At 36.9% G+C, this 23,380-nt stretch overlaps 1 protein-coding gene and 1 pseudogene across 1 annotated transcript in view; both read right to left on the bottom strand.

Moving 5' to 3' along the window:
• The window catches only part of Sytl5 (synaptotagmin like 5), a 93,262-nt gene that overhangs the window by 48,171 nt on the left and 21,711 nt on the right, over positions 1-23,380 (bottom strand). Inside the window, exons 2-4 of the mRNA XM_042702443.1 lie at positions 18,987-19,196; positions 6,373-6,488; positions 4,536-4,641 (exon numbers count right to left, since the gene is read on the bottom strand). Of these exons, the coding sequence (XP_042558377.1) occupies positions 4,536-4,641; positions 6,373-6,488; positions 18,987-19,196 (432 nt within the window). The remainder of the gene's footprint in view (positions 1-4,535; positions 4,642-6,372; positions 6,489-18,986; positions 19,197-23,380) is intronic.
• Positions 7,440-7,539, bottom strand: LOC122128196 (annotated as a pseudogene).

Genomic DNA, 23,380 nt, shown 5'->3' with positions numbered 1-23,380 from the left:
CACACACACACACACACACACACACACACACACACACACACAACCAAAATCCACAATTTGAAACTACTACTACTACTACTACTACTACTACACACACACACACACACACACACACACACACACACACCCAAAATCCACAATTTGAAACTACTACAAGATGGAGTAGGAGAAATATTAGAACTTATCAGCATAGGTGGGAACTTTCAGAAGAGAGTCCCAGGGGCACAGCAAATAGGAAACTTAACAAATAGGATTACATCAAACTAAAACGTTTATGAACAGCAAAGGACATAGTTACTAAACTAGAAAGACAACAAACAGATTGGGAGAATATCTTTACCAGATATACATCTGACAAGGAACTCAAGAGACTACCACATCAATTAATATCCTGATCAATAAATGGGCAAAGAAGCTAAGTAGAGACATCTCAGAAGAAGAACGATCAATAAAAATATGAGGAACAGTTCCACATCCCTAGCCATAAGGGAAATGTAAATCAAACAACACTGAGATTCCATCTGAACCCAGTTAGACTGGCCAACATCAAGAATTTGAACAACAACAAATGCTAGAGGGAATGTTGGGGGCGGGTGGGGAAAGAAATCCTATTTTTTTGGTAGGAATGTAAATTAGTACAACCACTCTGGAAGGCAGTTTGGAGATTCCTAACAAAACTAAACATAGACCGACTCTATGATCTAGCCATACCACTCTTGGGCATTTACCTAGAGCACTACAAGTCAGGATATGGTAAAGACACTTGCACATCCATGTTCATTGCTACACTATTCACAATAGCTAAGTTATGGAAACATCCCAGATATATTACAATGAATGCGTGGATCAAGAAAATGTGGTACATACACACAATGGAATTTTACTCATCCATTACAAAGAATAACATTATGTCATTTGCAGGGAAATGGATGGACTTAGAACAAATCATGTTAAGTGAAGTAAGCCAGGCTCAGAGAGACAAACAGCACGTTTTATTCTTATATTTGGAAGCTAGATCTAAACTACAACTGTCCATCATAACATATACAAGGCAAAATGCAATTGCACACAAACAAATTGACTAGAGGAGGGTATATTTAGTGGGAAAATTCAAAAGCTTAATTCTTCTGAACAACTAATGTACTGTTTATCAAAACACAGAAAGTGGAAACATGTTTTTTGGGGGGTGGACAAAGGAAAGGAATAGAAATGGAAGGAGGAAGGATGATCAGATATAGTCATTATATTCAAAGTACATTATCTAAACAATGAACTATGCAACTTGAGGATAGGGATGGGAGGGGAAAATGGGGGAGAATGAAGGAAAGGTTGTCATTGACCAAGAAGCATTATATTTATAACTTATGGGATTATAATCCCTTTGTACAACTACTTAATAATAATAATAGCCTCTCACAATTTTAATGACATTCTAACTCACTGATAGAGAGCATGTTTAGCACTCACAATGCCTTAATGTTTGATCCCTGGCACTGGAACTCAATGAAGAAGTTCAATTTTTAGTATTTACAGAAAGAAATGATTCTTTGACTCAGGAGCACTGGGATTGAGGGGTTCTGGGTAGTTCTCAGTGACAGTGTCAAGGGTGGTAATGGGGGAGGTTACAAAATTTCCCAGGGCTATGTGACTTTCTGGTAAGCAAGGTCTGTGTCCTTGCTTAGCAAAGACCACCTACTTTGGGAACTCACCACTTCTACCTGAGGAAGAAGAAGTATCTCTTGGGCTGGGTGTATTTGAAGGGATGCTGTGAATGGGGAGCTTGCACTTATCTTGCTCAGCGAGGGAATAATGCTCTGGGATGAACTGAGTAGCAGCTTGTTATAGTGTAGCTCTATGTAAACAGAAATTGTCTTTCTCATTCACTACCACTTTCTGGGTCCTAGAATAATATACCAGAACCCAATTAATTCTTGTGGAATGAATGACTGAACTTTTATAATGAAAATCCTTTCTATATCTTCCATGACATTTCTCACTGTGGTAATGAAGCAGAGTGCCTTGTGTCAGATGAAATCTAATTACATTCCCATCTCCTAACTTATTAGTGTGTTTTAACTGTTTTTTTAAACAGTCTCTTTATGTATCCTAGGCTGGCTTAGAACTCTCTAATAAAGCCCTGATCTCATGATAGTTGTATACTGGTCTCCAAAGTGCTGGGATTATAGGCCTGCATCTCCACATCCATTTCACTATATTTTTTTTAACTTAAACAATAGGACATGTTTTAAAACTATTTTAATATTTTGGTAATTATCTGTAAGTAGCTGTACAAATGGGACTCAAACAACAGCTTCTAAGGAATCTAAATTCAAGGATACTGAGTCACCCAAGCAAGGCTGTTTCCAAGTACACTTTAATAATAATACAACCTCAAAGCTGTATTCTTTTGGGGATAACATTGGAAGAGACCAGTTCATTTGTTTTGTGGGCAGCCAATTTTCTAGACAAAAAAATATAAAAGCTAGATTCCAAAGGTACTGGGAGAATCTTAATAGAATCTGTTAAGTTGTATTTACTTCAAAGAAGAATGTCATTGCCAAAGTGTCAGAAGCTTCATTCTACTGGAAAATTACATTTTTGGTGAGAATGGCACTTAACATAATGTCAGCCTGTGCTGCACTGAGAACCTCGTGTCCTCATCCCTGCATTTCCACTTAAGGTAACTCCTCTTCAGGGAGACAACTCTTTCTCTCTTTAGACATCCTGAATCCCATCAACCTCCTCGTGCCCTACTTACCTTCTGATGGTGTTCTTGCTGATTCCTATCACCCCAAACATTTATCAGCTAGCTATTCATTTAATATTTAGTTATTTGTTACCTCATGACATCTCTTGTGATAAACACCCTGCCATATTTACAGAAGCTTTCCATAGCTATATCCCTTGAAGACTGAAAACTATAAATGCCAGTTTTAGGTTCCAGGATGGCTTAGCTCAGTTCTATGATGGTTTGAAGGGTTCAGAATTTGTACAATGCATTGCATTTGTTATTAGTTATTGTCTTCTAACTCCATGGTTTCCTTAGCCCAGTAGCCTACTCTATGATACCTGGGTTGGTCTCTGCAAATGATAGATCCTATTTGCATTTGTGGGCTCTGAGATACTTATTAAGCTACTACTTATCAGTCAGCTACTTATCAAGAGCCATGGATTTTTTTAAAAGAGTTGTTTTAAAGTCATCAATTGCACTATAACTGATGCTGTTAACACAAAAGTAAATGAGCCACCAGTCTAACACTGAAAGAACTCACAATTAAATATGTGTATTAGTTAGAGGGAAAGGGAGGTCAGAGTCTAAAATGATGAGAGATTCACAAACACAAGATGATATTGTGAGGATTCTGAGGAAAAATCAATGGATTTCAAGTGATAGGAAGATTAATATCTAGGATAAGATACTTAGGAGTCTCTAACTCATCCTTCATTCATATCTGTTAATTAATGAAGAAGTTGTTAGTCATAAGAGCTTGAGTTACATGACATTTAGAGTTCATTCCCACCCACAGTTCAGGATTCTAAAAAAAAGTCCAGACTTCTTTCAGAGCCTAGTTAAGGCACAGGCGTTGTCAGAATTTCATGTAGGCTTCTGCTGAGAGAATGACACACTACTTTGAAAAAGGCATAATATGAACTGGTACCTATTAGAATCTTACTGCCTTGGCCACAAAACTTGGCCAAGAGCTGTATCAGTAACAGAGTGCAAAGTCTCTGAAGTGCTGTGAAGAAGCAATTTGTGTTTTGAATCTTCTCTGCATTTTGGGGAATACTCTTCTGCCTTGATGGGACATTCTTGCCCTCAGTTTCTAGTGATTCTTTCCATCTTGGTCTCCTTTATATCATGTTCCATTACTATGCTTAGTACGTTATACATATATTTGCTTTCTGAATTAAGTTGAGGTGGTCAAATGTGATTATTTTTTCCTGGGTTTTAGATAGGTGATATAACACTTAAGCTTAAGAGTACATGGATGAAGCCCAGTGCCAGTGGCGTATGCCTGTAATCCTAACTAATCCAGAGGCTGGGATTTAAGAATCAAGGTTTGGCTGGATGCTGGTTGCTCACACCTGTAATCCTACTCAGAAGGCTGAGATCCAAGGATTGCAACTGAAAGCAGCCTAGGCAGAAAAGTCTGTGAGACTCTTATTGCCAATAAACTACTTCAAAAAAGCTGGAAGTAGCAGTGTGGCTCAAGTGGTAGAGCACTGGACTCGAGCAAAAGAAGCTCAGGGACAGTTTGCAGGCCCTGAGTTGAAGCCCTAGGTCTAGCATGTGCACATGTGTACATGTGTGCATGCACACACACAAACACACATACACACACACACACACATAAACACAGACACACACAATCATGGTTTGAAAACATCCTGGGCAGTAAACTCTGTTAGACTCTTATTTCCAAGTAACCACCAAAAAGTTGGAAGTGACACCAGACTTTAAATACCAAGGAATATTTATTTCAGAGGTTTCTGGAATAAAGATTAATAATTCCCCTGCACAAAATGTGTCTTACCCCTTTCTCTTTGGCCCATCATGGCTGGCCTTCTGTCCAATAGATGAAGTGTCAGACTTTTCTGCATTCTGTCGGGCTTGCTCTTGGCTTTGTATTTCCTCTGCTCCTCATTAAAATAGAAGACAAATTTTCATACAAATCAATCAGAAACAAAGCAATTTTCTATTTTGTCTTCATTTTCCTGGATTACAATGATAATTAGCAATGATATTCCCATCCCATCTATTTCAGGTACTGTTATATCTAATTTGTTGAATGTTCTCCAAATAATTAAAGAAGATCAGTGTAATTTCCAGGTGAGACTGCAATAGAGGAACAAATATATCATCCCTCTACATATTCCATGTTTTAGAGAACTCCAAATCTCTAAAGACTGAGATTAAATGTAAGATTATTGTTCTTCTGATTTGAGGTTTTGAGACAAACTCTCACAATGTAGCTCTGGCTGATAGAAAAGCAATGTACAAGACTAACATTGCCTTTGAACATTAGATCCTTCTGCCTCGATCTCCTGTATGATAAGATTGCAGATGTGTATCACTATGTGCAGCATGAGATTATAGAAATGATAACGTTGATTTCTGAGTACATAAACCAGACTTCTTGGGAGAATAAGCATTTGTGCACATATCTTGTGATTTGAGGGACAGTTCACACTGGAGAGTACTGAAGTTTGGGTGGAGGAAGTGGCCACCACTGACTGTATTATTATAACTCTATTCTTCCATCTGGGGCATCAGATTTGATGTTACCCATCTGCAAAGAGCCTTACTTGTGAGTACTACATCTAGAAGCAGAATGAGAATCAGTTTTAAGACTCTCAGATCTACTTGCCAGATTCTGAGAAACAAGGCCACTGATTGGTCTATGAAAGACAGAATAGTCTAGACACAGGCCAAATGATGTCTCCTCTGTCTTTCTTACATTCTGCATAAGAAAGTTACTCCCAAACACAAGTTTCATTCCACATTGACCAATTAAATTGCACTTTATGTTCACTGAAAAGCATTCTTAAGCTGGATGTTATATTTGGTGCCAGAATAATCCTTCATTGACCAATGTTGTCCTATGAATTTTAGGTGATTAAGCATTTCTGACATGGAATCAACCTAGTCATTGAATTTCCAAAACTCCTAATTCACAGATAGGGATGCATTTGCACAATGCCAATGCTTGGTTGAGAAACAAAGATAAGAAAAAGTGACACTTAAAAGAACTTTGAAATAAAACATCTTGAAAACTCAAGAACTGCTTGTATATTAATTGTACAAAGGAGTTTGTGACATCTTTGTATACGCATACAAGATACAAGATATCACTATCAAATTCTCCCCTCTATTACTCTCCCTTATCCTACTTCCTCTTTTTGAAACAACTTCAACAAGGTATACTGTTCTATTGTCATATGTGTGCAGAGTACTTCAATTATAGTACCTCTTCTACAACATCTCCTTTCATCCTCCCCTCTTCTAGAGGTGCCTACCCCCCAAAGAGAACTACTTTACATTCCTTTCACTCATTTTAAGGACTTGATTCTGCTTATTTAGTAAAATATTAGAAATAAATTCAGGAAAAGACTTATCTGTGATGAAGATAAATGATTTCTTTGAAAATCTCAGTGTCAGATATATGAAAAATGAATACGACAATTTTTACTGACCAGTCTTAATTTGTGTGAAGTACGGATTTAGATATCATGCTACTGAATTGTGGGAAGATATAAAGGGATTAGAAAGTCCAACTGTGCTCATTTGGTAAAAAAAAAATACATCAGGAAGTTATTTATCCCACTAAAGTGAAGATGAAAGTTTTGAACCCAAATAATTATAGCAGTTACCTGGGCTTCTTCTTAAGATGGACTGTCGGACAACATCAGTGCCCAGAACATTGACTTGCTTGAAACGCTTTGCCTTTTCTTCAAAAAACCATTCTCCAGTTATAATTCTTAGCTGCCTACTCATGGGAAAAGGAGGCCATATTAAAATTCAGTTATGTGTATAATTAACAAGAAATAACCAATTGTTTAAAGAATTGACCTCAAGCTCTGGAGAGCATTTTATGATCATAGTGGCCACTACTGTATTAATTAAACCCACTATGTAATATCTCTATATACTTGGAAATTACTCTTCATACTTTATTTTTACCAAGATAACCACCTTAATAAAAATCATTATCCCATTTTAGAGACGAGGAAATTGAGCATGTAAGAAAATGTCTCATATCACACAGCTGGTAAGTAGTAAAGTCAGAATCCCATCTTTAATAGTTGAACCTAAGGCTTGTTTTTAACCACTATCTTTGTGGTCAAAAGATCAGTCAGAACAATGAAATGAGATTTCTGAATATCACAGAGGCCATAATTGGACTCTATTTTAGAAAGATTCCTTGATGTGATATGAGCACTGGACTAGTGGAGAATGGGGCAAAGAGATACCCTGGCCATTACAATGTTCCAGAAGAAAGGAAATACTAGGGCAATAATAATACTAATACAGAGAAGGAGACAAATTCAAACTGCAGGTGATAGAAGTACCTGACCTGGATTTTGTAATTGAATATTAAAGAAGGGAAAGGATCCTCGCCGTCTTTTAACCACAGCCTGCAATCATTATATTAAATCATATCCTATTCCCTTTCTGAAATCTCTATAATTACTCTTCTTTATTTGCACTTCTATGACCTATAACAATTTTAACTTTATTTTAGAGTTACTTCTGGCCAGATTTTCTCATGTGTACTGGGCTATAAGTTCCCTGAGAGCTGTTCTCTATCTTATTCATTTTTCTCCAAGAACCTATGAGTCTCTTGTGCTTTCAGATAAGTTTAAATTTTTTAATTATAATTTTAACATGTATTAATTATATAATTGGTGTATTCACAGTAGCATTTTCTTTTTATTGTGAAAATACTGTACAAAAGGGTTACAATTACATGGGCAAGGGCCATGCTAATCTTCTCTGTATCGTTCCAATTTTAGTATATGTGCTGCTGAAGCAAACACTCACAGTATTATTTTCATGCATGTATATATAATGCATTGATTGTGTCAGTCCATTCTTCAAGTAATCTTTTTAAATGAATGATTACTCCTACATTAGTTAAGTTATCCTTCTTTTCATATCTTGACAATCTTGTTACTATCACGAACATGAGGGCAGGGACTTTACTGTGTTGTTTGCCATCTGTAGGAATAGTACTTATCACTATACTCAGCAAATATTTGTGGAACAACTTAGGGTACCTGGAGTTTAACCTGGAGTTAGTTGCTTGCTGCTTAGCTTGCAGGTTTACCACGAAGATGTTAACAACAATGAAAGTCATTCAGTAGTTGAAACATACTTCTAACTAAATAGCATTTCAATGGTGAATAGGTCTGTGTAACTGTGGTAAAGAGTTAATGTTAGACTGTAGTGGGAAATGAGATTGGAAGATTGGATTGGGTTATGTAATGAAAATCTTTGAATGCCATTCTCAGGAAGTGAAAAGTCATTTTGGAGGCAACAGAGAACTTACTCTAAAGTTCTGATTGGATGATATAATCTTTGGAGGAATATATGGAAAAGGTAAAAGCAGGAACAAGAAGTCCAATTAAGATGTTACTGAAGTAGAAAGGATAGGAAATGATGAAGAGATAAATCAGGTTTTCACTGTGATGAGGGATTAAAAAAAGTTACTGCTACTTGAGTCACTAAGTATCAGGAATAGCAAGGACTTTTACTAAGTTTGTAATGGTGTCTGAAGAAAAGCAATTAAAAATCAAATAAAAGATTTCTAGTATTTCCAGAGTATTATATCCACAAGATTTTGGCAACTGATTATTCTAATAAATTAACAAGTGGTTCTTCAAAATAAAAAATTACAACAGAAAAGTATGTCAACCTTGTTTCAAACGGTAATTGAAAGTTTGTTTCTTAATATAATAGACAAAAGCAAGTGATATATGAAACACAGTTTCAACTAATGGGAAAGAGAATAAAAAAACTAACCTTTGAGAAAGCATAAAGAAAGATAAGGGCTAGCTATGTCATTTGCCGGATTGGGAGAAGATCTTTACTAGCCATACAACGGACAAGGGTCTCATATCTAAAATATACTTGGAACTCAAAAAATTAAACCACCCAACAACAAATCCTCAAAGAAACAACTGCCCAATAAGTAAGTGGGCAAAAGACTTAAAGAGAAGCTTGTCTGAAGAAGAAAGAAGGATGACCAATAGACACATGAAGAAATGTTCAACATCCCTAGCCATAAAAGAAATGCAAATCAAAACAACATTGAGATATCACCTCACTCCAGTTAGAACGGCAAAAATCAAGAACTCTAACAACAACAGATGCTGGAGGGGATGTGGACAGAAAGGAACCTTACTTCATTGTTGGTGGGAATGTAACTTGTTCAACCACTTTGGAAAGCAGTATGGAGGTTCCTCAAAAGACTTCATATAGAACTCCCCTATGACCCAGCAATCCCACTTTTGGGCATTTACCCTAATGTTTACAAAAAAGACCACACTAAAGCTACCAGCACAACTATGTTTATTGCAGCATTATTTACCATAGCTAAGATATGGAACCAACCCAGATGCCCCTCAATAGATGAATGGATCAAGAAAATGTGGTATATATACACAATGGAATTCTATGCCTCCATCAGAAAGAATGACATTGCCCCATTTGTTAGGAAATGGAAAGGCTTGGAAAAAATTATATTAAGTGAAGTAAGCCAGGCCCAAAGAAACATAGGTCCCATGGTTTCCCTTATTTGCAATATCTAGTATAGGTATGAGTCAAGCGGAAAAAGTCAGAGAATGTGATGTTAGGAAAACGAACCCTCAAATATGTATTTTAATGTTTTTGTTTCTTTCATGCATGTGTTTCTAACGCATTTATAAGATTATTTCTTGGTTGCTTTGTATGTCCCTCCCCCACAGTGTAACCCCCGCTTTCACTATATTTGATGTCAGTATAACATGTGGAGGAGATGGGGACAAACAAGTCGTTTAAGGATTCAGGTGGACCTGTTGCAACAATGAGAAGTACAAAATGTCATGTCAAAACCAGCTTTACAATGTAGGGAGGGGGAGGGGGGTATGATTGGGTGGGGGGGAAGGGGGAGGCTGGGAAGGGAGGTGAAGGGTAAACAAAGGAGGAGGCTGCAATGCTTGGTAAGAAATGTATGCATTATTCTGCCCATGTAATTGTAACCCCTCTGTACAGTATGTTCTCAAATAAAATAAAATAAAATTAAAAAAAAAAAGAAAGATAAGGGCATAGTACATACATCCCAGATTCACTCCCAAGTGACCAGATCACCTATTGAGAAGCATAGATGTTGGCTTTGCTCCATAACCACATAAATTATGTTATAGTATGTTCCATATCTATGATTTAACCTACCACACAAAAAGCTTGAATAGATTAAATTATTTTTGAGTACACATCCAGTAATCTATAGACTTCCAAGTCACCGTTTATGTTGGAAATGCAAGCGATAATTGTGGTAATCTAATTTCTAAAGATGCTCTCACAAAATTACTATCAATCAAACACAGATCTAGACACAGATATAATCAGATTGAACAGATAGAATTAAGGTACTAATTATCTGACATTAAAGCAGCAAGTTTATCCTGCCTTATTCAAATGGGTCCAAAGTAATCACATGAGCCTTTAAAAACAGAGGAAAGAAGGGTGAGACTAGACACTGCAGAAAATGAAGTCAGATTTCAAAAACATACTTGATATGCTCAGAAGGCTCTGAGATGTAGAGATCTAGAGACAAGGAGCAGAGTCAGAAGTTTCTACAAGTTAAAGGCAACTCTAAATTAAAACTAACAAGAAAGTGGAGACCTCATTTCTACATACATAAAGAACTGGATCATGTCTACAAGAATGAGTTTGGAAGTCAATTCTTTCCAACTCAAACAGCCAACACCTTGCTTTCAGCTTTGAAGAACCTGGAGTAGAGAAAAAAGTAAGCCAATCCAGATCTCTAAGCTATGGAATTATGAGATAATAATCTTGCATTGTTTTAAGTTGATAACTTTCAATAACTTGTTAAGATGACAATAGAAAATAAATATGATTAAACACAGAAGTGTGTTGGTCAACCAGAAAAGACTTCTGCGTGTTGTAAGAAGATAAATAAAGGAGATTTAGAAGTACAAGGAGGCACAGGTAGGAACATGCTCTATGGGCCAAAATCACTCCATTGTTATTTTGTACAACTCATATATTATTAATTCACCATTTAAAGTGATTTTAAAATGTCAAAATAGTATTTTATGACATATGAAAAATCACATGATGTTCAAACTTCAGTGTTCACAAGTGAAATTTTATTGGAAGATAGTCATGCTCCGTTGCTATTTGTTGTGTGTTGCAACCTATGTGTTGCAACCTCAAAGTTGAGCAGTTGGAACAGTAGACTACATGGCCAACAAAACCTAAAATATTCAGTATGGTATCTTATTTGTAAAGAAAGTTTGTTGACTTCTGCAATACAGAAGAGTTTACACAGAATAATACAAGATCAAGAGAAATAATAGAGCTCAGTGGCTAAAAGTCACCCGAAGTGGCATGCGTAGGTCTACATTATCATTATCATCATCACCATCATCACCATCATCATCATCATCATCATCATCATCATCATCATCATCATCATCATCATATGGGATGAGGTACATTTCAAGTCCACATGCCACAGAGAAATAGGCCTCGGTATCCCCTTACCTCAAGCACCTAGAACTGCCAACACTTAAGATTTTCCTAGAACTGTTAGAACGTGTGTGTGTGTGTGTGTGTGTGTGTGTGTGTGTGTGTGCAGTGTGTGCGCATGCACACCAGTCCTGGGGCTTGAACTCAGGGGCTATGCACTATCCATGAGCTTTTTCACTCAAGGCTAACACTCAACCACTTGAGCTGCAGCTCCACTTCTGGCTTTTTGGTGATTAATTGGAGGTAAGAGTCTCATGGACTTTCCGGCCCAGGCTGGCTTTGGACTGTGATCATCAGATCTCAACCTTCTGAATAGCTAGGATTACAGGCATGAACCACTAGCGCATGGCCATATTTCAGTTATCTTTTATCTATTTCAATAGTCATTACAATTCACCAAAAATATCAGGATCTTCCCACCTTAAAAGGACAAAGATAGCTATATGGACACAGCAGTTTGTGGTATCTTAATGTGACTAGAATTTGTAAGATCAGCTCCTTAATATCACATGAGATGTAATTTATGTTTTTCTCTCATGTCTCTTTTATCTTTGGGCTCAATTGGGTGTTAATTAAGAAAAGCAATCATTATAACTGTTTTTTCCAACTATCTCATCAAACATAATCCTCTGGAATTTTATTGATCTTATTAAGATAGCAAACTGAATTAACTGGCTGTGTCAAGGTTTGTTTCATTTTGTTTCTATAGAATTAGTTTTAAGCCTGAACATATAGAAGCAGCCAACTGGTTGCAATGTGAAGGTTTGAGAAAATGTCAGGGAGAGCTCAGCTCATTTTAACAGGTAGCCTCTCTTCCTCCACCAGGCTTTGTTGTAATCATTTCAGTGCTTCAGAAACAAAATCTCTTTACTTCTACCCAGTCCAAGGTAAATGACAGTAAAGGTTGTTCTTCCAACTGATTAGAGAATGAGTCACTTTCTGACTCATCTCATCTCTTTAGAGGTCAGGGTGGGAATTTCAATTTTATGGTCTATTAAACATGGAGACGGCCCAGTTGGGCTGTAACATTCTCTCATAACAAACAAAGGGCGTTTGCTGCCAATAAAATATCATTCATGCTTCCTTTTTGAGAAACATTCCATGAATAACAAGCAGGATATTTTCAATACTAACAGTTTCAGTCTCTGAAAGCATATACTCTAGCAGCTGTAGTATTAGAGAAATAATGCTCTCTGATTTTCAGCTTAAAAAATGAGCATGGATTTAAATATTAAATACTTATTGCAGTTGTTGAGGAAGGATATAACTATAGATAAATTGGTATTGTCATAGAGGATCACATAATGAAAGCTGATTCCCTAAAGGGTTGGGAGCTTTGTTTCAATGGTAGAACACCTTCCTAACAATCCCAAGGCTTTGACTTTAAATCCCAGAATCATAAAACTCCAAAAGAATAAAGCTCTTTTCTCCTTCAGATATTTCATTGTATTGAAACAGAATTTCTTTTATGAATGAAACAATAATTAACTCATCTTCCTTAGACTAGGAAAGAATTGAAAACAGTCCATGTTTTATTCAACTTTGTATCTTTAGTCCCTTGAATATCAATAGGTTATCAACAAATATGTAGGAGGGATGGATGAACTGGTTAATGGATATATCAGTTAGATAGCTGAATGGTTTGGTTTATTGAATTATTGTTTTATCAATAAAATAAATATAATTGATTCCAAAGTTCTACATTAATTCACTATCATGTTCCAAGAAAAGTATGTAATTTCCATGACTTATTATTAATTCTTATAACTTCTGACAGTAATTGGTCTTGAGTATTTTTCTGTGATGGCTAAAAATTCGCTTTGTGGGCAAATCCATTTGGAATGTCTCATTTTCTAAAGTTTCAAGTATCAGAGAGAAGAAAATTACAAATCTGTTCCACATTTGTTTCATTAATTCAAGCCTGAAATACTTTAACTAGGAGCCACTTAGTCACATCATTTTGTTTTGTTAATCCATTGATCCATCTATTCATTGAATATATATTCATTGGGTACCTTCTTTTAGGTACTTTTCGTATTCTATCAGTGAACAACACAGACAAAACTCCTGCCTTCATAGACATGAAGCTTATATTCCAGTAAAGAAGATAATAAATAAGACAACTACTTTATACATATGTTATATATCTTTTATATTTTGTATATCATATATTAGTATGTAATATATAATATGTATTATATATTATATATGGAATGTAAGCATATATAGTATATAAAATCAAAGAAAAAACACAGGAAGGGCTTGTATTAGTTTAGGTTAGGTAGCTTCTATAAACCATTTCCAAATCCCACTTAGCACATTAAAAGCTAGTTTCTCATTAGTATAAACTTCAGGGACTCTGAGAAGATTTAGGAAGGGCTCAGTGAAGTAGAGCTTCAGTTACCATCCATACTCACCGGCAAATAAAGTGGTGGCAAAAACCATGAGCCCCTGGGGTCTTGTGTTAAAAAGTATACTTTAGCAGTCACAAATAGCATTTACAACTTAAAGACAAAATTCTTCTCATATTGGAGTGTAGACTCCTTTGAACTTAAACTTACTGGCTTTTGGTTCATAGTCCCTAGCTACTGTTGTGTCAAAGTGAATGAGGTTCCAAGGTATAAAGAAGAGAACAGAACCAAATAAAAATAGAAAAGAATGAATAGTAAGCATCAAATAAAATAGTATTGCACAAAATTGGATAAATAGTTATTTGGATATCTCCTATCAGACCTGAGACTATGCAAATGGAACATCAGTTGTTTCTTTTCACTTCCTTCTTATCCTAAAACATCAAATATAAACTTGACATAGTCTTGTGGAAAAAAGCTGAAGAAAACAAACTTTGATATTGCATCTTGCATGGTAGTACACACCTACAATTTAATTACTTAGGAGGAACATGAGTTTGAGGCCAGTGTGCTCAATATAGAAAGACTCTTTTCCAAAATTACCAAGGACTACAGATGTAGCTCAGGGGTAGAGCACTTGCCTAGCATGTTCAAGCCTTAGGTTTGACCTTTAGCAATACACACAAAAGGTAGATACAACCCCAGCTCTATGAATATACATTCACCTACTGTTTTTATTTCCACTATCTATATAATGGAAAACCAGTTGTCTTCCTTACCTGATAAGTATGCTATGAGACCCTAAAGGACTATTGCCTAGGAATAAATGTTATGCAGAAACAGATCAACTCTTGTGGGGATTGAGACCCCCGTTTTGAAATTTGTTCAGTTTCTGACTTGATTAATGTAATTATGAATACATTCACCATAGATAAATGTTTTAACGTATAACTGATATTTATTATTTTTATAAGTTTTGACAGTCAGTCAAAACTATCAGGATTATGGGGAGAAAGCATGAGCAAAAACAAGAGAAATAACTAAAAATCCAAGCAGTTTGAAAGGGACTCAAATAACGAACCAAAATTCCTCTATTTAAGAATAATTGTAAATAATTTAGTGAGGAAAATGTAAGAAAAGGATGAGGAGAACATCAGCAGAGATGCAGCATAACATGGAAATTCCAAAACTGCAAACCAAACAACTGAATTTAAGGATTAAATTGATGGATTTAACAGCAAATTGGACATATCCAACGACAGATTCATGGACTTGAAGATAGGCAAAAATGTTTATGCAAATTGAAGTTAAACATATAAAAAGATAGAAAATATAGAACAGAGAACAAGAGATACACAAAAGATATTGAATATGACTAACATATATTTGGGATAGCTGAGTAAAGGAGATAATAGAGGAGAAGAAATGAAGAGCTACTTTGTAAGAAATTGTCACATAGGACAAAAGACATTAAGGCACATATATAAGATGTTTTAGGAACATCAAGATGGAGAAATACAAAGAAAACCAGATTGAGGCATGCTATAGAAACTGTTAAAAAAAAAACCAGTAGAAAATGGTGAAATAGTAAAAACAACAACAACAAAAAACCCATTGAAGAAGTAACACTGCACTGCTATCTGCTAGCATAACAGAAATATTAGGAAGCAGAAGCAAATGGAATCTGCAACCTACTGAAAGTTAATAACTTTCCACCTAGTATCATCAGTGAAATTTGTGTAAAAGAATACAGAGGTTCTCCATAATATTCAAAATAGAACTACCACATGATCTAGAAATCCCCCTACCAGGCATGTATCCAAAGGAGATGAAATCAGCATATCAAAGAGATCTCTGAACTCATTGCAGCACATTCACATGTTCATTACAGCACATCCATAACAGCCAATAAATGGAATCTACCTAAGTATACACAAGTTAGTGAGTACAGAAAGTGTGGGTCCCTATACATAATGGAATACTATTTAGATATAAAGAGAATGAAATACTGTCATTCACAACATAGAAGAAACTGGAGATCATAATGTAAAATAAGTCAGTCACAGAAAGACAGGTACTGCATGATTTGTCTTATGTGGTATTGAAAAAAGGCTAGAGTCACAGTTGAGAGTGGAATGGTAGTTATAGAGATTGGGGAGAGTACTGAGGAGGAGGGAGGGGGAAAATTTGATCAATGACAGTTGATAAGCCAGGTGCTGGTGGCTCATGCCTGTAATCTTAGCTACCCAGGAGGCTGAGATCTGAAGATCACAGTTCAAAGCCATCCCAGACAGGAAAGCCCATGAGATTCTTATCTCCAATTAGCCACCAGTAAACCGGAAGTGGTGCTGTGGCTCAAAGTGGTAGAGTGCTAGTCTTGAGGGAAAAAGCTCAGGAATAGTGCCCCAGATCCTGAGTTCAAAGTCATGATGGACGTGTTCCCCCACCCCCTGCAAAAAAGAAGTCAGTTGATTAGTAACAGTTTGGTAGGAACAAGAAGCTCTGGGGAATTTTTTTTATAGTTTATTTTTTATGCTTGGGAGGCAGAGAGAGAGAGAAAGACAGAGAGAGACAGAGAGAGAGGGAGGGAGGAAGAGGGAGAGGAAGGGGGAGGGGGAGGGAGGGGGAGGGAGAGGGAGGGAGAGGGAGAGAGAGGGAGGGAGAGGGAGAGAAAGGAGAGAGGGAGAGAGGGAGAGGAGAGAGACAGAGAGAGATGAGAGAGAGGGAGAGAGAGGGAGAGAGGGAAAAACAGAGAGAGAGGGAGAGAGAGGGAGAGAGGGAAAGAGGGAAAGAGGGAGGGAGAGGGAGAGAGAGGGGCTAGGGAATTGTTATACAGTATAGACAACAATAATGTACTATACATTTTTCAATGTTACAGGATTTTGAGGGTTTTTACTATAAGGAACTAATAAGTGTTTGAGGAAGTAGATAGGTTTAAAATTATTTAAACATTATACAATAAATATATACCTTGAAACATTTACATAGTACCCCATCTATTATGATTTTAGATATCATTTAAAACAAATTTAAGTTTTAAAATGCTGAATACAATAACCTATGAAAATGTTTAAAAACTAAGAACAAAATATAACTGTATTAAGAAAAAAACTTTATTTATTTATTTTTGGTTGGTCATGGGGCTTGAACTCTGGGCCTGGGTGCTGTCCTTCAGCTCTTCAGCTCAAAGCAAGCGCTCTACCACTTAGCCACAGCGCCACTTCTGGTTTTCTCGTGGTTTATTGGAGATAAGAGTCTCACAGCCTTTCCTGCCCGGGCTGGCTTTGAACCGTGATCCTCAAATCTCAGCCTCCTGAGTAGCTAGGATTACAGGCGTGAGCCACTGGCATCTGGCTGAGAAAAAAACTTTATAGAGTATTCATCACTAGTAGAACTATACCTAAGCAAATACTATCAAGATGAATTTTATACATAAACTATTCTGTTAAATGGCAAAAAAGCATTGCATAACCTAAAAATTAAGAAAAGTGAGGGAAGGGATAGGTTAGAAGGGACCCTTGAGTATTGAAATGGGTGACTGATCAACACACATTGTTTTCATAAGCTGCTTTGTTGGATGGCAACTCCTTTCTACAACTACTTAAAGATAATAAAAATATTAAAAAAAATGCTAAAGGGTACTCTTGAGAGTGGAAGAAAAAATATCCAAATTGAAACATACAGGTATAGCAAAGTATACAGAGCATAAAAAGGATGGCTATGTAGTAAATCTAAATATATGGGCAAAAGTAATCAGAATTGAATGGATAAATTAAAAGTCCAGTTATTTTTGATAGAATTTAGCATATCTCTCAATATCTGAGTGAATATTTAATTTAAAAAATGAACAAAAAGATAAAACCGTTGAACAACATAATTAACCAAAAACAGTAGCTACTAAAACAACTACTGCATAACTTGCATTTAAAACACATAAATCAGTTCCTATACAGAAGTCAATTTGAGGTGGATTATAAATGTAAAGTTAAATAGTACAAGTGCAGATTGCATAGGAGATTATTTTATGATTTAAGTGTCACACTGTTCTTAACAGTATAAAGGAAAAATTCCATTAATGATATAGGAAATATAAATAAATTAAACTACTGAAAGAGATTTCTGTTCACCAAATGACACCATTAAAAGAGAAAAAGCCAAGTCAGAAGGTTAGAGAAGATACTTGCAACATAAGTAACCAACACGACTTGTATTTCAAATAAATAAAAAACTTTCAAATCAGTAAAAGGTTATGATGAACCTCATATGTCAATGATTTTGTCACCATTCAAGGATGTTTGCAAATGGGGCTGAGGGAGATACTAAAATGAAATTCGTTTATGTGGACCAAGAATTGAAGATAATCACTTACGTAAATCAAAGTGATATAGCCAAAGTAAGTAATAAAATAAATAAATAGGGATGGCAGGGGAAAAACAAAGGAGGAGTAACAATGCTCAATAGTAAGTGTACTCATTGCCTTACTTATGTAACTGTAACCCCTTTATACAGTATCTTTACAATAAAAAATATATATTAAAATAAATAAATAAATAAAATCCATTTATTCTGAACTGCTAATTCAATCCAGTGTTGAAACATAGTATGAATTGTCCTGTTCATGGTCACCTTTATGAAACAATACAGGAAAATTATCTGGTTAAGTAATGCAATCACAAAATACAGACGCCTTCAACAGAACAGTGTTCTTCATTCACATAAATCAGAAAAGGAAGGTCAATCCTACTATCACACTATTCAGTTTTCTTCCCAAGATAACCTTTTAAACACCAACAAAAGGAAGACAGTGAAGGGAAAAGAGATACCAAACAAACTTGATTTCAACACCCTCCACTTCAACCACAGGAAAAGATCAATGTCAAGCTCCCCTGAGAAGAGGAAACTGGGATGTCTGGAGGAGAATGACATGCTAGACAATATGCTTAGAAAACAATGATTGTGATCTATACCCAAGTTACTAGAATGAAATCCATGCCCCACTTCTCCCCCACCTGCGTCCCCCCTTACACCCCTGCCCCGCTTCAGCTAAGGCTCCCTCCCTTGGCCCTTTCTCAGAGACAGGTAGGTTTGAAGGAAATTCAGGAAATATTTTAGCTTTCTTCTTTCTTCTCTCTCTCTCTCTCTCTCTCTCTCTCTCTCTCTCTCTCTCTCTCTCTCTCTCTCTCTCTCTCTCCCCTCTCCCTGTCACACACACAAGACCCAAGCCTATAGTTAGATTATACTTTTAACTTTACTCTCTATCCTTACATTTTAAATATTACAAAAAATTAAATATTTCTTACAAATTCTTTCCTGTTTCCCCCATTCCAATCCCTTCAATCATCCAATTACAATTTTCCAGGAAAAAGGGCGAAACTCACGCGACTTTGGCACAGACAGTGCACTTCCAGCTGCCATCCAGTCCCACTACCCGACACTCATTGCACACCCTAAGGGAGCAGGACTGACATGGGTCTCCCCGGTCAAAGATTAGGCCCAGGTTTCTTTGACAGTGAACACAGACTCTGCTGGTTTCCTGCTGAGTCTTTCCACTTCTACGTTTTGCTTCTAAGAGCTCATTTTTCAGCTTCCTGGAATGAGAAAAAAATCACTTTATGAATAGGAGCAGAGCTATCTATATTTATGAAATGTTTTTTTTTTCATTTTGAAAGAATATTTGAATCAAGGAATCACTGCCAAATATATTTCTTTCTTTCTTTTTTGGAAATACAATTTCTCTCAACACCATCAACAATCCTTTGGTATGACCAATGAAAAAATAAGTTCGTGTTTTACTTTTGACATCCTCCACCAGCACTGTAACCCTGGAGCACTGGTGCAGTATGGAGGCATACAAAGGACCATGTTCTCTGTCTTCCTAGATATAATACTATATGAAATAACAGGGTCTGGAAGCACTGGAGTTTTTTTTTTTTTTTTGCAGATGAGCAGTAGATTTTATTTCTTTTTTTTTTTTAATTTAATTTAATTTTATTTGTGAACATACTGTACAGAGGAGTTACAGTTACATGGGCAGGATAATGTGTACATTTCTTACCAAGCATTGCAGCCTCCTCCTTTGTTTACCCTTCACATCCCTTCCCAGCCTCCCCCCTCCTCCCCTAATCCCAATCCTTCTCCTTCCTCTCCCCCCCAGCCCCCCCCCCCCCCCCCCCCCCCCCCCCGGCACCAACGTTGTAAAGCTCGTTTTGGACATGACAACTTGTACTTCTCATTGTTGCAACAGGTCCACCTGTATCCTTAAAGAACTGGTTTTTCCCCATCTCCTCCACAAGTTATACTGACATCAAATATAGTGAAAGCAAGGGTTATACTGTGGGGGAGGGACATACAAAGCAACAAAGAGATAATCTTATAAATGTGTTAGAAACACATGCATGAAAGAAAAAAACATTAAAATACACATCTAAGGGTTCATTTTCCTGACATCACATTATCTGACCTTTTCCGCTTGACTCATACATATACTAGATATTACAAATAAGGGAAACCACGGGACCTACGTTTCTTTGGGCCTGGCTTACTTCACTTAATATAATTTTTTCCAAGTTTTTCCATTTCCTAACAAATGGGGCAATGTCATTCTTTCTGATGGAGGCATAGAATTCCATTGGAAGCACTGGAGTTTTCCTTAAGCGATTCCATGAAGTTTGCCCCTACAAATATATTGCTTAGCATTTCAGAAAATGTAAACACTTTTGCTTTGCAGTTGATAATTGCCAGAAATTTCAATTCACCTATTAGTTCTGCTGTCAGACATGGTTATGTTTCAGTCCAGGTGTTAACACTTGAGCCATACCTGCAGCCTGGCTTTTTGCTGGTTATATTTGGAGATGGAGTGTCTCAGACTTTTTTCTCGGCTGGGCTGAGTTGGAATCTCAATCCCCTCATTTCAGCCTCTTGAGTAGCTAGGGTTTCAGGCATTAGCTACCAGTGTCTGACTTCTATGGTTGTGTGATAAGATTAAATGAGATATGAGATAATGTGTGCTCAATAAATGCCACGTCTAATGTCTACTTTTACTGTGTGATATGGAACCTACTTACTACTTTTAATGACTTGCTGCTCCATGTACACCCCCTGTTGCCACAACATCAGCACCCTATGGAAACTTGTTAGGATGCAGAATTTCTGGCCCTACCTCATACCCACTTGATCAGAATCTGTTTTTTAAAAATCTGATTTGAGTTTGAGAAGCACAGCTTTGGCATATTTCTTCTCGAGTTATACATTCTAAAGCTATATGTTGCAATGATCAGGGAAGATTTAAAAATGACCAATTCCCAGGTCTCATGCCCAAAGAATCCAGTATCATTGGTTTGGGATGTGGCTAAAGCAATGGTATTTTTAAAGCTTCTCTGTTTATTCTAATACAGTGCTGGATTTGGGAAACACTGTTCTAAAAGTTAAGTTTATTCCTATTTAAATACTTTAGATATGCTATTGATTGCCATTCCCTTCTTCAACACAAATGGCTCTATTATAGTAAAGAAGATTCCAGAATCACTTCACATATTTCATATCATGTCCTTTCTACATTTGTGATAGTAACTTTCTGTCCTACGCAACCAGATTAGCATGTTCCCAAGGGCAGAAATGATATTGTACATACTACTAAGGAAACAATTCCAGCTTTGGTCAGAAAGTCTGTTTGCCTCTCTGTCTGTCTGTCTTTGCATTTCTGTCATTCTGTTTGCCTATTAGTCTTACTATTTATATATCAATCACTCTGCCTTTCTATCTTTGTAGATTTTTTGTCAGCTTTTCTGTATGTCTTTGTATGTCTTTCTTTCCCTCTCTTTTCTTTTAGACTTCTGTCTGTCTCTCTTGTCCATCTGTCCTTCTCTCTGCCTTGTCTTTCTTCCTTTGTCTGCTTTTCTCTTTCTTCTTTTCTTTCTGTATTTTTTTTTTTTTTTTGGAGTTAGGTTGTGGGCCTGAACTCTGGGCCTGGGCGCTGTCCCTCAGCTCTTCACCTCAAGGCTAGCTGCTCTACCACTTGAGCCACAGCGCCACTTCCGGCTTTTTTTCTGCTTATGTGGTGCTGAGGAATCGAACCCAGGGCCTCATGCATGCAAGGCAAGTGCTCTACCACTAAGCCACCTTCCCACTGTCTGTCTTCCTGTATGTCTGTCATCCTGTCTGTCTGTCTTTACATTTGCCTATTTTTCTGCTAGTTTTTTTTCTATCCCTCTCTTTTCTTCCATACTTCCATCTCTGAACTTTGGTCCTTCTCTTTGCCTTTCTCTGTCTCTCTTCCTTTTTCTTTTCTTTCCTTCCTTCCTTCCTTCCTTTTCTTTTTCTTTCTTTCCTTCTCATTCTGTCTTTCCTTTCTTTCTTTCCTCCCTCCTTCCCATTTGTCCTTCCTTCCTTCCTTCCTTCCATCATTGTCTTTCTGTTAATCAGACAGAAAGGCTGATAGGACAGAAAGACAGAAAAAGAAAGGAAAGAGGAAGAGAACAAAAGAGAGAAAGGAACAAAAAAAGAAAGAAAAAGAAAAAGGACTGACACAAAGACCATAAAACAGAAAGGTAGTACTTGCTCTTTTCTCTCACAGACATACCATCCATATAAGCTAGAAATGTCTCTAGTTTGAAGTAACAGGCTTAACAACTGGATTTCTTTTTTTCTTTGATTCCACACAACAATAAACTCTAAGTTACAAACTAACATCAATAAGGACTCAGTGTCCTTTCATCCTAATGCATCCCTAAACTCAAAGTGTGGTTATCATTCCTATGCAAAAGGACTAGGCAGTTCCAGCACAGCTTCTTTTATTTAAGGAAGGAAGAATGAAGTGTGCGTGTGTGGGATGGGGTGAGGAGGGCATAAGCTGCATCTGTGCAGCTCTTCTGTCTGTAAGCTGGAAAACATAAGCTGACCTAGAAGTCCTCTCATCAGAATTCTTCTTAGGTTTCCTTGGCTAGACAAGGTCACATCATTGTCACCTTCTGTAAAAGAGACTGAGAAGGCGATACTCCACTCTCTCTAATAGAAAGAGACAAAAAGAGGATTGAGGAATGACTCATTTTTGAGGTATAATAATAATAATAGTTATTATTAGTAGTATTATTATTGTCAGTTTTGGGGCTTGAACTCTGGGCCTGGGTGCTGTCCTTCGGCTCTTTAGCTTAAGGCTAGCGCTCTACCACTTAGAACGTCACTTCTGGTTTTCTGGTGTTTTTTTTTCAAGATAAGAGTCTCACAGACTTTTTGGCCCAGGCTAGCTTTGAACCTTGATCCTCAGATTTCAGCCTCTTGAGTAGCTAGGATTACAGGTGTGAGCCACCAGCACTTTGCTGGGATTAGATTTACATCACATAAATTCTCCATTAAGCTGCAGTCCCTCCTTTCAGGCAATCTTATTTCATGGTTCACTTGAGGCTACAATGCTTGATAAGAAATGTAGTCATTATCTTGCCCAAGTAATTGTAACCCCTCTGTACAGTATTTTCACAATTAAAAAAAACCATATTCCCACTTGCTGTCTCCTCCTCTTTCTCCTTTTCCTGTTTCTCCTCTTCTTCCTTTTTACTTCTCCTTTTCCATTACTGGAACTTGGACTCCGGGTCTCATGCTTTCATTTGGCTTTCTTGGAGATAGATGGCTGCAACCCTCCACTGAGCCATACCACTAATCCAGCATGTTGCTGAGAATAGTTTTACAGGATTTTCTGACCAGGCTGGATTAGCACCCCAAACTTCCAGGTTGTAACCTTCTGAGTAGCTAGAATGATAGGTATGAACCCCTACTTCCC

Source organism: Dipodomys spectabilis, unplaced genomic scaffold (genome assembly GCF_019054845.1).
Source record: "Dipodomys spectabilis isolate Male_0828 unplaced genomic scaffold, ASM1905484v1 ptg000324l, whole genome shotgun sequence".
Taxonomy (NCBI): Eukaryota; Metazoa; Chordata; class Mammalia; order Rodentia; family Heteromyidae; genus Dipodomys; species Dipodomys spectabilis.
Note: the sequence above shows the minus strand (reverse complement) of the source record. Positions and strands in the feature narration are given on the sequence as shown.